General features: G+C 42.5%; 1 protein-coding gene across 1 annotated transcript in view; it reads right to left on the bottom strand.

Annotated features, from left to right (window-relative positions):
- LOC311132194 (thrombospondin type-1 domain-containing protein 7A-like) overlaps positions 1–15,894 on the bottom strand; it is a gene marked incomplete at both ends in the record, with an annotated part of 209,378 nt that overhangs the window by 34,051 nt on the left and 159,433 nt on the right. Inside the window, 6 exon segments of the mRNA XM_084165414.1 lie at positions 4,937–5,203; positions 6,258–6,452; positions 7,543–7,646; positions 7,960–8,092; positions 11,193–11,308; positions 14,352–14,598. Of these exon segments, the coding sequence (XP_084021540.1) occupies positions 4,937–5,203; positions 6,258–6,452; positions 7,543–7,646; positions 7,960–8,092; positions 11,193–11,308; positions 14,352–14,598 (1,062 nt within the window).

The following is a 15,894-nucleotide window of genomic DNA, read 5'->3' as shown; positions in this document are numbered from 1 at the left end:
ATTCCCCAGGTCGTTGCTGTAGATGAGAATGTGTTTTCAGTTAACTTACCTGGTAAAATAAGGGTAAAATAAATACAATCATGATACTGATAGAAAATAATAGCAATCTATATTATAGTCTCGTGATCGAGCAAAATAATAGGCCTACACTTGATTTAGGCTACATTATTGCATACTAAATGTTTCTGATCATGACTAGGTCATTTTGCGGATATAAAAGTTTAGGCTTTGATGTCGGCAACACCTTTCAGATATAACAAAAGGCAGAAAAAATGTGTCTGGATGCTAAAGTTGGTTTGAAAGGTGTGTAGGTAACCATATACCTTTTCATGTCCCATGTATTTTAATATAATTTATTTTCCTTTTTTTATTTGTATTTATTTGTAATTTAATGTATACATTTTTTTATTATAATAATATAATACATTATTATAAAAAATAAAATAAATTAATCCATAGCACGTGTGGGAGCCAATCAGGTAGGTTAATTGAGGTGTTGAAGCAATAGAGCTACAATACCAGTGACTCCTGTATACAGTGGGGAAAAAAAGTATTTAGTCAGCCACCAATTGTGCAAGTTCTCCCACTTAAAAAGATGAGAGAGGCCTGTAATTTTCATCATAGGTACACGTCAACTATGACAGACAAATTGAGAAAATAAAATCCAGAAAATCACATTGTAGGATTTTTAATGAATTTATTTGCAAATTATGGTGGAAAATAAGTATTTGGTCAATAACAAAAGTTTCTCAATACTTTGTTATACAGTGGGGAAAAAAAGTATTTAGTCAGCCACCAATTGTGCAAGTTCTCCCACTTAAAAAGGTGAGAGAGGCCTGTAATTTTCATCATAGGTACACGTCAACTATGACAGACAAATTGAGAAAAAACATCGAGAAAATCACATTGTAGGATTTTTTATGAATTTATTTGCAAATTATGGTGGAAAATAAGTATTTGGTCACCTACAAACAAGCAAGATTTCTGGCTCTCACAGACCTGTAACTTCTTCTTTAAGAGGCTCCTCTGTCCTCCACTCGTTACCTGTATTAATGGCACCTGTTTGAACTTGTTATCAGTATAAAAGACACCTGTCCACAACCTCAAACAGTCACACTCCAAACTCCACTATGGCCAAGACCAAAGAGCTGTCAAAGGACACCATAAACAAAATTGTAGACCTGCACCAGGCTGGGAAGACTGAATCTGCAATAGGTAAGCAGCTTGGTTTGAAGAAATCAACTGTGGGAGCAATTATTAGGAAATGGAAGACATACAAGACCACTGATAATCTCCCTCGATCTGGGGCTCCACGCAAGATCTCACCCCGTGGGGTCAAAATGATCACAAGAACGGTGAGCAAAAATCCCAGAACCACACGGGGGGACCTAGTGAATGACCTGCAGAGAGCTGGGACCAAATTAACAAAGCCTACCATCAGTAACACACTACGCCGCCAGGGACTCAAATCCTGCAGGGCCAGACGTGTCCCCCTGCTTGAGCCAGTACATGTCCAGGCCCGTCTGAAGTTTGCTAGAGTGCATTTGGATGATCCAGAAGAGGATTGGGAGAATGTCATATGTCATATGGTCAGATGAAACCAAAATAGAACTTGTCGTGTTTGGAGGACAAAGAATGCTGAGTTGCATCCAAAGAACACCATACCTACTGTGAAGCATGGGGGTGGAAACATCATGCTTTGGGGCTGTTTTTCTGCAAAGGGACCAGGACGACTGATCCGTGTAAAGGAAAGAATGAATGGGGCCATGTATCGTGTGATTTTGCGTGAAAACCTCCTTCCATCAGCAAGGGCATTGAAGATGAAATGTGGCTGGATCTTTCAGCATGACAATGATCCCAAACACACCGCCCGGGCAACGAAGGAGTGGCTTCGCAAGAAGCATTTCAAGGTCCTGGAGTGGCCTAGCCAGTCTCCAGATCTCAACCCCATAGAAAATCTTTGGAGGGAGTTGAAAGTCTGTGTTGCCCAGCGACAGCCCCAAAACATCACTGCTCTAGAGGAGAACTGCATGGAGGAATGGGCCAAAATACCAGCAACAGTGTGTGAAAACCTTGTGAAGACTTACAGAAAACGTTTGACCTGTGTCATTGCCAACAAAGGGTATATAACAAAGTATTGAGAAACTTTTGTTATTGACCAAATACTTATTTTCCACCATAATTTGCAAATAAATTCATAAAAAATCCTACAATGTGATTTTCTGGATTTTTTTTCCTCATTTTGTCTGTCATAGTTGATGTGTACCTATGATGAAAATTACAGGCCTCTCTCATCTTTTTAAGTGGGAGAACTTGCACAATTGGTGGCTGACTAAATACTTTTTTCCCCCACTGTGTACCCTTTGTTGGCAATGACACAGGTCAAACATTTTCTGTAAGTCTTCACAAGGTTTTCACACACTGTTGCTGGTATTTTGGCCCATTCCTCCATGCAGATCTCCTCTAGAGCAGTGATGTTTTGGGGCTGTCGCTGGGCAACACGGACTTTCGACTCCCTCCAAAGATGTTCTATGGGGTTGAGATCTGGAGACTGGCTAGGCCACTCCAGGACCTTGAAATGCTTCTTACGAAGCCACTCCTTCGTTGCCCGGGCGGTGTGTTTGGGATCATTGTCATGCTGAAAGACCCAGCCACGTTTAATCTTCAATGCCCTTGCTGATGGAAGGAGGTTTTCACTCAAAATCTCACGATACATGGCCCCATTCATTCTTTCCTTTACACGGATCAGTCGTCCTGGTCCCTTTGCAGAAAAACAGCCCCAAAGCATGATGTTTCCACCACCATGCTTCACAGTAGGTATGGTGTTCTTTGGATGCAACTCAGCATTCTTTGTCCTCCAAACACGACGAGTTGAGTTTTTACCAAAAAGTTATATTTTGGTTTCATCTGACCATATGACATTCTCCCAATCCTCTTCTGGATCATCCAAATGCACTCTAGCAAACTTCAGACGGGCCTGGACATGTACTGGCTTAAGCAGGGGGACACGTCTGGCACTGCAGGATTTGAGTCCCTGGCGGCGTAGTGTGTTACTGATGGTAGGCTTTGTTACTTTGGTCCCAGCTCTCTGCAGGTCATTCACTTGGTCCCCCCGTGTGGTTCTAGGATTTTTGCTCACCGTTCTTGTGATCATTTTGACCCCACGGGGTGAGATCTTGCGTGGAGCCCCAGATTGAGGGAGATTATCAGTGGTCTTGTATGTCTTCCATTTCCTAATAATTGCTCTCACAGTTGATTTCTTCAAACCAAGCTGCTTACCTGTTGCAGATTCAGTCTTCCCAGCCTGCTGCAGGTCTACAATTTTGTTTCTGGTGTCCTTTGACAGCTCTTTGGTCTTGGCCATAGTGGAGTTTGGAGTGTGACTGTTTGAGGTTGTGGACAGGTGTCTTTTATACTGATAACAAGTTCAAACAGGTGCCATTAATACAGGTAACGAGTGGAGGACAGAGGAACCTCTTAAAGAAGAAGTTACAGGTCTGTGAGAGCCAGAAATCTTGCTTGTTTGTAGGTGACCAAATACTTATTTTCCACCATAATTTGCAAATAAATTCATTAAAAATCCTACAATGTGATTTTCTGGAATTTTTTTCTCAATTTGTCTGTCATAGTTGACGTGTACCAATGATGAAAATTACAGGCCTCTCTCATCTTTTTAAGTGGGAGAACTTGGACCATTGGTGGCTGACTAAATAATTTTTTTCCCCACTGTAGCTATAGCACCATCACTGATCTCCTATGGTTGCTTAAGCTGGAATAAATGCCACCCGAAGCATAGTGTGACGTGTAGGGCACAGTGGTGTTTGAGAGGTACACATACAATAGCATTAGCTAGAGTACAGCAATAGCAATTGCTTGTGACGTCTCATCACGTCACAGTTCTACACCATCAACAACACCACAGGCCCCATACTGTAAGTGAAGCTATGATTCATAGGGTTGGGTTTTTACAGAGAACAAACACTGAAACCCACTCACTGCTATAAGCACTTTGACGAAGTGCTGCGTCTTCCACGGGTTAACATGGAAGACACGACAGCACTGTGATTCCTACATTTCTTCTCTGCATTGGTTCGATGGCGATGCTGCTGTGTATTCCTAAATGCTAATACAGCTAGTTGGGAAGAAAGCAGCTCTGATGTTCTACATCTGCATCGCTTGCTGTTTGGGGTTTTAGGCTGGGTTTCTGTATAAGCACTTTGCTGATGTAAAAAGGGCTTTATAAATAAATTTGATTGATTGATTGAAATTTGATTGAAGTTCCTCTGACAGATTTGGGCTAGGGGCGGAGCGACTGCATCCTGCATCCACTCCGTTACCACATTAATTTGTTCTCTATTGAATTTACAATCAGGGGATGCTGAAAAGGACAGTGAGATGAGGGAAACTCTGCATTCCCAGTCTAACAGCAAATTGGGTTGAATGGAGACAAATCAATAGAACACATATGTAAATGGTGGAATAATTATTCTCTTGATGGAGAGAACAAGGGAACAACGTTCTCTAAATTTATTAAATAAGGAGCTGTAACAAATTGATGAGAATTCCAAAGACCAAAACCAAAGTGTTTCCAATTGCCTTATCTTGTATTTCTCTACACTCGTCGTTGTTGTTTTCTGTAACAGGAAGTGTCTCGCTGTGTATGATGATGTCAAATCACTGAGCATGCCTTTAATTGGAAATACAGACACCTTGTATAAATCACAGTGGCTATGTTTAATGCATACAACTTTAAGTGAGTTAATGAGAGATGGTAGAGGTTGAAGAGAGACACTGGATGTTTCAGACACTCCGAGTGACTCACCGTAGCTGTTGCACCGTGACAAAGGTAGACTAACCAACATAACATAGCGAGGTGACTTACAGCTTATACACATGAACAATAATAGGATGTTGGTGAGAGGCCTTTAGGACTCACCGTGGCTGTTGCACCGTGACGTCTCCACCAGTCTGTTGTCCTGGTCGTAACACACCATGGCCTGGTAGCGGTAGCCCTGGCCACACTCCTTGATGTCCCCCTGGACCTTCATGCCCAGCTGGCCCTCCACACGCCCACCCTCAGGTAGGATGCAGTCCGACCAGTTCCCCACGGGCTGGGCATTGTACTTGTTACAGGGGCAGTACTGGATCTCGCTGAGGGGGTACACCTGGTTGTTCTTACACTGGTCTCGCTTTTTGCTCTTCCCTGGGAAGAGAGAAGGGAGGAAGGAAGGACAGGCAATCAATCAAAACTGATATGCAGTCTGCCTGTGTCTAAATCACAGCTCCGGCCCTGCCGGAGAATAGCACATACCGAATGGTCATTGTTTGAACTGGTGAGAGCCCAGAATGAGGTCATTCCACATTGGCTGCCAGAATTGAAATAAACATTGTAACAAGCCGGTATCCTGGATCCAGATTAAGGATAGAGATTATCATATCATTTATGTTTTTACTCTATCTCCACTATCTTGGACCAGGTGAAAACGCAACGTGAACATATTTGTTTGGACCATGTGAAAATATTTGTTTGTTTCGATAAGAGTCACTTCTAGCAACATGAGCTTATCCTGAAGAATCTGAAGAATCCCAGGGTCCTATAGGCTTATCCTATATAATCCTTTAGGCTATACATTCAACTGACCTCAAGGCATACCATGGAGGGCACTTAGACCGTTGACTGCCCAAATGAGATTTGTGACACTGGCATCCGACTAAGCAGTGATACTGTCTCAGTCGCTCTGGAAGTCATGTCAAGTACTTAAGTCTCTTTAGGTAGAAAGCTGCTCTTAACAGATCTACAGGATCATAGGAAATATGATCTAACCCTCATACTAACCTTAACCATTAGGGGGATGAAAGAAATTAAAATATCTGAGCCTGTATCAGCATTTAGGAATGATTTCTACTGTACTTGCAAGTTGTGGTTAAGACAGACTCCAGTCACATTGTGTCCCTCCAGAGACAAAGAGGACTAAGTTAGTTAGTTTACTGTACGGCCTACTCCAATCCACTCAGAGACAAAGAGGACTAAGTTAGTTAGTTTACTGTACGGCCTACTCCAGTCCATTCAGAGACAAAGAGGACTAAGTTAGTTAGTTTACTGTACTTGTACGGCCTACTCCAGTCCATTCAGAGACAAAGAAGACTAAGTTAGTTAGTTTACGGTACTTGTACGGCCTACTCCAGTCCATTCAGAGACAAAGAGGACTAAGTTAGTTAGTTTACGGTACTTGTACGGCCTACTCCAGTCCACTCACCCACTAGCATCCTCTTGCGGGTCTTGACGCCCACACAGTCCTGTGTACAGGAAGAGAACTTGGACCAGGTGGTTAGCTGGCAGTCATCCTGGCATGGGAGCTGACAGGGCTGGGTCAGAGAGGGCATGGAGCTGGCGAACTTCAGACATGCTCCCATGTCCGCTTGACCCCCATCTTGCTTCCGGCATGAGACAGCTATAGAAAGAAAGAAAGAAAGAAAGAAAGAAAGAAAGAAAGAAAGAAAGAAAGAAAGAAAGAAAGAAAGAAAGAAAGAAAGAAAGAAAGAAAGAAAGAAAGAAAGAAAGAAAGAAAGAAAGAAAGAAAGAAAAAGGAATGATTGGGTGGTGGAGGTTGGGATGGTGTGAGAAAAAGGAATGATTGGGTGGTGGAGGTTGGGATGGTGTGAGGCAGTAAGCTTTGGTACACGTTGGCCATTTTCTATTGCTGGCCCAATCTCATTTGGTTAATACCCTTTGGCTGCATTTGGATGTAAACACGGCAGTCCCATCACAGGCGATCAAGACCTGAACGTGTTTTAAGTGATGATTAACCTACAGTACTGTCACTGTGGGATCCGGAATGACTCATTACTAGGTGGTGTGACTCTAGATTCCATTCCAAATTACACCCTATTCCCTGTAGTGATCTAGTCAAAAGTAGTGCACTACATAGGGAATAGGGTTACATTTCATACGCACACTCTGTCTCCGGTTCTCTCAGTTAGAAACACACACAGAGCTGAGAACAAGGGTAAGTGATGAAACTGAACATAGTGTAATGTCTATTGACTTTCCCACCCAAACAGACCAGATAGCATTGAGTGAGGAGGAGTAAGAGCTCTGTATTGAATTGTCTCTCCACCTGCGTCAATGTCTATACAGATACCATTACAGGTAATGGGGCCTAATGTGGAGTGTGAAGACGAAAGTTGAAAGGTGCTCATCATCTGATCAGATAATGGCCTACTCTCTTCAAGATGCTAATAGAGGTCTGATGCAAGGAGTGGAAGAAGAATTCTCTGTCCTCAATTCACTGACTGCCACCATTTTGGAAATTGAAGTCAGATAGATGCATTGTTGCCACACTATGTCAAGCTCCGTCAAGCTCAACACAAAGCAATCCACTGCAATGACATTTTGTCTTTGAACCTTAATGTAACTAATCCACGCCAGGGAGGAGGTTTGGATAGACGGTTCGATTCTACTATTTCTGTCAGCACAGATTTGAACACTTCGCCCCGAGAATCAAATGGAGTAGCTAGTGCATGCAAAATGTTGTTGCTCACCTCTAGCCTGCAGCCCAGGCCCACAGGTCTCCACAGCTCCAGGACTGTCCTGACGCACGGACCAGGGAACCAACTGGCATCGCCGCCACTTATGTGTCTTCCACCTGCAATACAAGAAACAGAACACAGCTGAGTCATCTTGAGAGTCAAAGTCTTGCTCTAAACTCTGAGAAAAAAGGGTTCCAAAAGGGTTCTTCGGCTGACCCTCTGTGTAAAGGGTTCTACATGGAACTCAAAAGGGTTCAACCTAGAACCAAAAAGGGTTCTTCAAAGGGTTCTCCTATGGGGACAGCTGAAGAACAATTTTAGACTCTAGATAGCACCTTTTTTTCTAAGAGTGTAGTTAACTTGGCACCTCTTTAGTCAAGAGAGACTACATACTGAGTAGAGTGGTCTTGGAGGGTGATGGAGCCTTACCTGTATCCCAGACAGACAGACGGCGCTTCACAGTCTCTCTCCTGAGTCAACACCTCCGGGCAGTCCTGTCCGCCATTGGCTGACAGCTGGATGATGATGCGTTTCCTGTTCTGTTTCCTTTTCGTGTTGCCACCTTATAAGAACCAATAGAAAAGCACTTTATTCACACACTGGCCCAATCAATAGACAGAGACAATAACAGCAGCACTCAAGCAACTTCCATTGGGCCTAGAAGTGTGAAATTATTATGATGAATGCCTGTTACGTACTTGAGTAATCACAGGTCCTTGAAAAGGTCCTTGTAAAACAAGTATGTTTTTTTTGCGGTTGACTTTTAGCAGCTGTGTGTCATTAAGCTTGCTCATGAAACATAATGAAGGAGCACAGTTGGTTCCCAGCTCTCTCTAGTTTAGTGTTCTACAGCAGATCTTTACCAGTTCTGAGAGAAGGTAATGAAATCAAGTATGGCATATTGATTGATATGGGCTTCTCTTCTGTGCTATCGTCCACCCACCTCAGTGAGGTTATATTGTCCTTACAGGAAGTCCATATCTAGGCTATATACAGTACAGGCAGTAATCCATATCTCTATCAGGATTATATTACAGTGGCCATATCCGTGTTGCAATGTAGGATCCATAGAGATACAGTGGGGGAAAAAAGTATTTAGTCAGCCACCAATTGTGCAAGTTCTCCCACTTAAAAAGATGAGAGAGGCCTGTAATCTTCATCATAGGTACACGTCAACTATGACAGACAAATTGAGATTTTTTTCCCCAGAAAATCACATTGTATGATTTTTTATGAATTTATTTGCAAATTATGGTGGAAAATAAGTATTTGGTCACCTACAAACAAGCAAGATTTCTGGCTCTCACAGACCTGTAACTTCTTCTTTAAGAGGCTCCTCTGTCCTCCACTCGTTACCTGTATTAATGGCACCTGTTTGAACTTGTTATCAGTATAAAAGACACCTGTCCACAACCTCAAACAGTCACACTCCAAACTCCACTATGGCCAAGACCAAAGAGCTGTCAAAGGACACCAGAAACAAAATTGTAGACCTGCACCAGGCTGGGAAGACTGAATCAGCAATAGGTAAGCAGCTTGGTTTGAAGAAATCAACTGTGGGAGCAATTATTAGGAAATGGAAGACATACAAGACCACTGATAATCTCCCTCGATCTGGGGCTCCACGCAAGATCTCACCCCGTGGGGTCAAAATGATCACAAGAACGGTGAGCAAAAATCTCAGAACCACACGGGGGGACCTAGTGAATGACCTGCAGAGAGCTGGGACCAAAGTAACAAAGCCTACCATCAGTAACACACTACGCCGCCAGGGACTCAAATCCTGCAGTGCAGACGTGTCCCCCTGCTTAAGCCAGTACATGTCCAGGCCCGTCTGAAGTTTGCTAGAGTGCATTTGGATGATCCAGAAGAGGATTGGGAGAATGTCATATGGTCAGATGAAACCAAAAAAGAATTTATTGGTAAAAACTCAACTCGTCGTGTTTGGAGGACAAAGAATGCTGAGTTGCATCCAAAGAATACCATACCTACTGTGAAGCATGGGGGTGGAAACATCATGCTTTGGGGCTGTTTTTCTGCAAAGGGACCAGGACGACTGATCCGTGTAAAGAAAAGAATGAATGGGGCCATGTATCGTGAGATTTTGAGTGAAAACCTCCTTCCATCAGCAAGGGTATTGAAGATGAAACGTGGCTGGGTCTTTCAGCATGACAATGATCCCAAACACACCGCCCGGGCAACGAAGGAGTGGCTTCGTAAGAAGCATTTCAAGGTCCTGGAGTGGCCTAGCCAGTCTCCAGATCTCAACCCCATAGAAAATCTTTGGAGGGAGTTGAAAGTCTGTGTTGCCCAGCGACAGCCCCAAAACATCACTGCTCTAGAGGAGATCTGCATGGAGGAATGGGCCAAAATACAAGCAACAGTGTGTGAAAACCTTGTGAAGACTTACAGAAAACGTTTGACCTGTGTCATTGCCAACAAAGGGTATATAACAAAGTATTGAGAAACTTTTGTTATTGACCAAATACTTATTTTCCACCATAATTTGCAAATAAATTCATTACAAATCCTACAATGTGATTTTCTGGATTTTTTTTTCTCATTTTGTCTGTCATAGTTGACGTGTACCTATGATGAAAATTACAGGCCTCTCTCATCTTTTTAAGTGGGAGAACTTGCACAATTGGTGGCTGACTAAATACTTTTTTCCCCACTGTAGCTAGCTGCTGTAGTTAGAGATAGATACTGTATTTATATGGTAGGATCTGCTGTTATATTGAGAGTTGTGATTGTTCTCATAGGAGAAGGACAAAATCATTACCATATACTCCTAGTAAAGCCACATGATCTGGATGCCAAATGTGAAATAATACCTGCAAGATTACTAACAGAGGCAGATTAAAGAATAGAAGACTAGGAAAACAAGCCCAAGGACTGTTCTTTAGACTCTATATAAGATTGCTTAGCAGATGTTTCTGGAGAGTAATCATGTCAAGTATTTCATGAATATAACACTCACTCACAGGAAATGGAAATCACAGAAACATGTATCCTAACAAGCATTTTCTAGCTCACAAAGAGGTTGTTGCAGTGCGGGCAAATTGCTTCATAAATGTCCCAGCACTTTTTGCTTATTAGCAGCATTTGTTCTAGTTCTTGGTATAGAAAAATGTTGCCAAGCAACAATGCGTGTTCGTTGGTTGCTGTTTTAGGATGTCACAGCTCCTAAGTGAATTACGGTTTTGACATAGCTAATGATTCTCTCAGCTCAAACTGAAACATTTGATGAGGAGAAGAGTAATCATTTCATAATGGTGCAAGTGTTTTGTTTATCAGATTTGTCGGGGCTGTCGAAACTAGGAAACAAACACTTAATGACAGACCCACTATTATTTAGCATTCTCTGTTGTAATGAATTCCTTGAAATGCTTTTAAGCACGGGCTCATTTCAAAATCACATGGCATAGGCTACATCTCTTGAGCATTTTTGCCATGGACAGACTGCTCTGTATCGGTATATGCTGTAATGAATACTTGAGAATAATAGGATGTACCTGCTTGGCATATTGTACATCTCTTGACATAATTGCATTTTTGCCAAACACAACAAACAATATCTGTGTGTACTTGAATGCGTTGAGAGGCTGTACATTGTTTTATATCTGTGTATTCTTGTGAATATTGAGAAGGCTAGTAGGTACCTGCTTTGCATGTGGCAGGGCAGGCGCTCCAGTCGCTGTATGGGGTGACGATACAGTCTCTTTTACACGGCAGGAGGCAGGGCCTGACCGTCTCAGGACGAATACTCTCCGGACACCTGAAATCACATGAAATCACATCATCTAGATCACATGTGTCAATCTCATTCCACGGAGGGCCAAGTGTCTGTGGGTTTTCGCTCCTCCCTTGTACTTGATTGATGAATTAAGGTCACTGATTAGTAAGGAATTCCCCTTAAATGAAAGCTCTTAATTGAAAGGAAAAACCAAAAACCAGCAGACACTAGGCCCTCCATGGAATTAGTTTGACACCCCTGTGCTTGATACACATACACAAACACACAGAATATCATCCCCAGCTTCTCTGATAGAGCCAAAAGAACCATACTGTGTTGAGCTGGGGATGGGGTGCTTGAATGTGTCAAAATCTGAATGTGTTGAGATGTGTGCATGTACCGCTTATGTTAATGAATGCATATTTGTCTGGTCAAAATAATATCACTGCTTCTGATATATATAAATATGGGGTCATTGGTCTAAGGACTACTGCAGAGATTCTCCCAGTATATTATGAATAATTGGTTTTAGGGCTGCAGATTGAGCCCCTAATGTACATTGCTTTGAATATCATATACCCTCTGCAACAGTGCTACATTGTTAATTTATTCATGTCCTGTTAAATGGTAATGAACTCATTAGCATATCATACCCGTTTCAGTCATGACATTATACGATTTCATTATTTGATATCACGGTATATTAGTATATAGTCCCAAACCTAGTGGGTGCATGTGTTTAGTGATAGTAGTTCAGCAGCTGTAACTACAGTGGGGAGAACAAGTATTTGATACACTGCCGATTTTGCAGGTCTTCCTACTTACAAAGCATGTAGAGGTCTGTCATTTTTATCATAGTACACTTCAACTGTGAGAGACGGAATCTAAAACAAAAATCCTGAAAATCACATTGTATGCTTTTTAAGTAATTAATTAGCATTTCATTGCATGACATAAGTATTTGATCACCTACCAACCAGTAAGAATTCCGACTCTCACAGACCTGTTAGTTTTTCTTTAAGAAGCCCTCCTGTTCTCCACTCATTATCTGTATTAACTGCACCTGTTTGAACTCGTTACCTGTATAAAAGACACCTGTCCACACACTCAATCAAACAGACTCCAACCTTTCCACAATGGCCAAGACCAGAGAGCTGTGTAAGGACATCAGCGATAAAATTGTAGACCTGCACAAGGCTGGGATGGGCTACAGGACAATAGGCAAGCAGCTTGGTGAGAAGGCAACAACTGTTGGTGCAATTATTAGAAAATGGAAGAAGTTCAAGATGACGGTCAATCACCCTCGGTCTGGGGCTCCATGCAAGATCTCACCTTGTGGGGCATCAATGATCATGAGGAAGGTGAGGGATCAGCCCAGAACTACACGGCAGGACCTGGTCAATGACCTGAAGAGAGCTGGGACCACAGTCTCAAAGAAAACCATTAGTATCACACTACGCCATCATGGATTAAAATCCTGCAGCACACGCAAGGTCCGCCTGCTCAAGCCAGCGCATGTCCAGGCCCATCTGAAGTTTGTCAATGACCATCTGGATGATCCAGAGGAGGAATGGGAGAAGGTCATGTGGTCTGATTAGACAAAAATAGAGCTTTTTGGTCTAAACTCCACTTGCCGTGTTTGGAGGAAGAAGAAGGATCAGTACAACCCCAAGAACACCATCCCAACCGTGAAGCATGGAGGTGGAAACATCATTCTTTGGGGATGATTTTTCTGCAAAGGGGACAGGAGGACTGCACCCTATTGAGGGGAGGATGGATGGGGTCATGTATCACGAGATCTTGGCCAACAACCTCCTTCCCACAGTAAGAGCATTGAAGATGGGTCGTGGCTGGGTCTTCCAGCATGACAACGACCCGAAACACACAGCCAGGGCAACTAAGGAGTGGCTCCGTAAGAAGCATCTCAAGGTCCTGGAGTGGCCTAGCCAGTCTCCAGACCTGAACCCAATAGAACATCTTTGGAGGAAGCTGAAAGTCCGTATTGCCCAGCGACAGACCTAAAACCTGAAGGATCTGGAGAAGGTCTGTATGGAATAGTGGGCCAAAATCCCTGCTGCAGTGTGTGCAAACCTGGTCAAGACCTACAGGAAACATATGATCTCTGTAATTGCAAACAAAGGTTTCTGTACCAAATATTAAGTTCTGCTTTTCTGATGTATCAAATACGTATGTCATGCAATAAAATGCAAATTAATTACTTAAAAATCATACAATGTGATTTTCTGTGATTTTCTGGATTTTTGGAAAACCTGCAAAATCGGCAGTGTATCAAATACTTATTCTCCCCACTGTATGTGCAGCATGGTGCGATAGTGTGAAGTGGTAGCTGGGTAAAATAAAACCCTGGATAGAAGAATCAGAAACCGCAGTAATAAAACTGTCCAGGGCTCATTTCCATACCCAGCATGGGATCTAGCTCATCCCAGTCTGCCTAGTAGCTCCAGCTCTTCCTGCATAATAATGCTACTATTAAAGTTGAATAAATAAATAGATAATTCAATATAATTCACGTCCCTAAGATGCCCTAAGGGTGGTAGGGAGGGAGAACCCAGATGCTTTAGAAAAACTGTCTGGAACCCAGGCAGAAACCTGTCAGGGAACCCATCATCTTACAGCTATGCAGCCAGCCAGACAGTGGTAACAATAGGATTTTGTTCCTTCCATAGACAGATTCTGGGACAAATGCTCTGTGCTTTGGTGCTTTGATTTATGCTTAGCAAAGGCTTATGGAACCCTGCATACGTATTATGCCAAATCAGCATAAGTATAAACGCTCTACTCACATTTAATTTCTGTAATTTGCTTGAACAAGTAATAATCCTCTCTCACTTTACACAAATATTATATTCCTATACTACTTATGTTGGCATTCAGTTATCTCTTTGAAGGAAAAACTCTTACTCTTACAACTTTGGGTGCTTGAAAAGCGCTATATAAATACCATTATTATTATTATTATTATTATTATTATTATTATTATTATTATTATTATTATTATTATTACAGTGAAGGTGGAACTCATACTTTGAAAAAGGAACTCTTATTTTGAAGGAGAGACTCTTACTTTTTAGGAGGCACCTGTCCCACATTGACCCGGACACAGATGACCTTCCGTGTCTGCATCCCCACAGAGCAGGAGGAGTCCCCTCCCCCGACTCCAACCCGAGCCCCTGTGGAGTTGGCAGAGGGAACCGAGGTGTCCTCGATACACTGTCCCCAGGGCCCGGTCTGCCAGTGGTACACAGTACAAGGGTGATCGTTGCAGCTCCGCACCTCCTGGAGAGCACTGCTGTTGGGGCACTGGATTCCGCCTGTCAAACACACAACAACCACATTTCCAATCAATCAAATGTATTTATAAACCCCGACAGCAGTTGTCAAAAAGACCCCAAAGAGGAAGCAGAAGCACAAACACCACATTCAAATACAGGAGATACTACTCAGTTACATGAGTGTGGTTTGCCTTGATTTGCTGGGAACAAGACAGCTCAGCCAATAGGATTTATTTGCTAAGCTTTGTAAGTTGCGACAATGTTGTCATCTTATCATAACGAGAAAGTGAGTAAGTTCCACTCATTGGGTTAAAAACATTAGTACAGCAGTGTCTGAGCTAAATAAACCAGTATAGTCCCTTGGGAGAAAGCAGTCATGAAGATGGAGACAATGGAGATGAGTTGACCCGGGGTCTGACAGTATCTTGGACACCAGGTGGACCGCATGTGACCCCTTTTCCACCCCTCACCACAGATGGTCTTCATGTGTGTGTGTTGTATCTGTGTGTGTGTGACCCTTAACCACCCCTCACCACGATGGGATGTCAGACATTAGCAGGCTCTGTTGCGCTGGGATACATTTACATTTACATTTTAGTCATTTAGCAGACGCTCTTATCCAGAGCGACTTACAGTTAGTGAGTGTATACATTTTTTATTTTTTTTCATACCAGACCCCCGAGGGGAAGGTCAGCCATTACCACCGCAACGGGCAGTGGCCAATCAATGAGATCCACCAGCCAATGAAGGAGAAGGACTGATATTGACCAATCAATGATGGAGGACCACCGCGATCCTCCAATCAATGCTGGAGAAGGACCGAGATCAGCCAATCATTGGTGGAGCAAGGGAAAACAGATGAAGCGTACATAAGGAGATGCTTCTGTCTTCAAAAGCCACACAGAGCGAAGATATATAATTGACCTCTGTAGCGGGTCAATGACAACGGGTCATTTATAAAAGATGCTATTGACTTTTTTCCATCCAAGAGACATTAGGTAGTCAGGTATAGGGATCGTATGTTATGTCATTACTGGTACTATGGTTAATTAATGAGGTTGTAAAGCTGTATTTGAATGTTTCAGTGTTACTAATAAAACTGTTGAACTCTGACTCAGTGTGGTTTATTGAATATCTGCTTTGCTGGTAGTGCCATTATTAGTCTTGTAAAAGGTCTCTGACCATAAAAATCATGCAGAGGTTATACACTGCTCAAAAAAATAAAGGGAACACTTAAACAACACATCCTAGATCTGAATGAATGAAATAATCTTATTAAATACTTTTTTCTTTACATAGTTGAATGTGCTGACAACAAAATCACACAAAAATTAT

Source organism: Coregonus lavaretus, assembly GCF_964263955.1.
Source record: "Coregonus lavaretus genome assembly, chromosome: 7".
Classification (NCBI taxonomy): domain Eukaryota; kingdom Metazoa; phylum Chordata; class Actinopteri; order Salmoniformes; family Salmonidae; genus Coregonus; species Coregonus lavaretus.
This window is presented reverse-complemented; position numbering and strand designations above follow the sequence as displayed.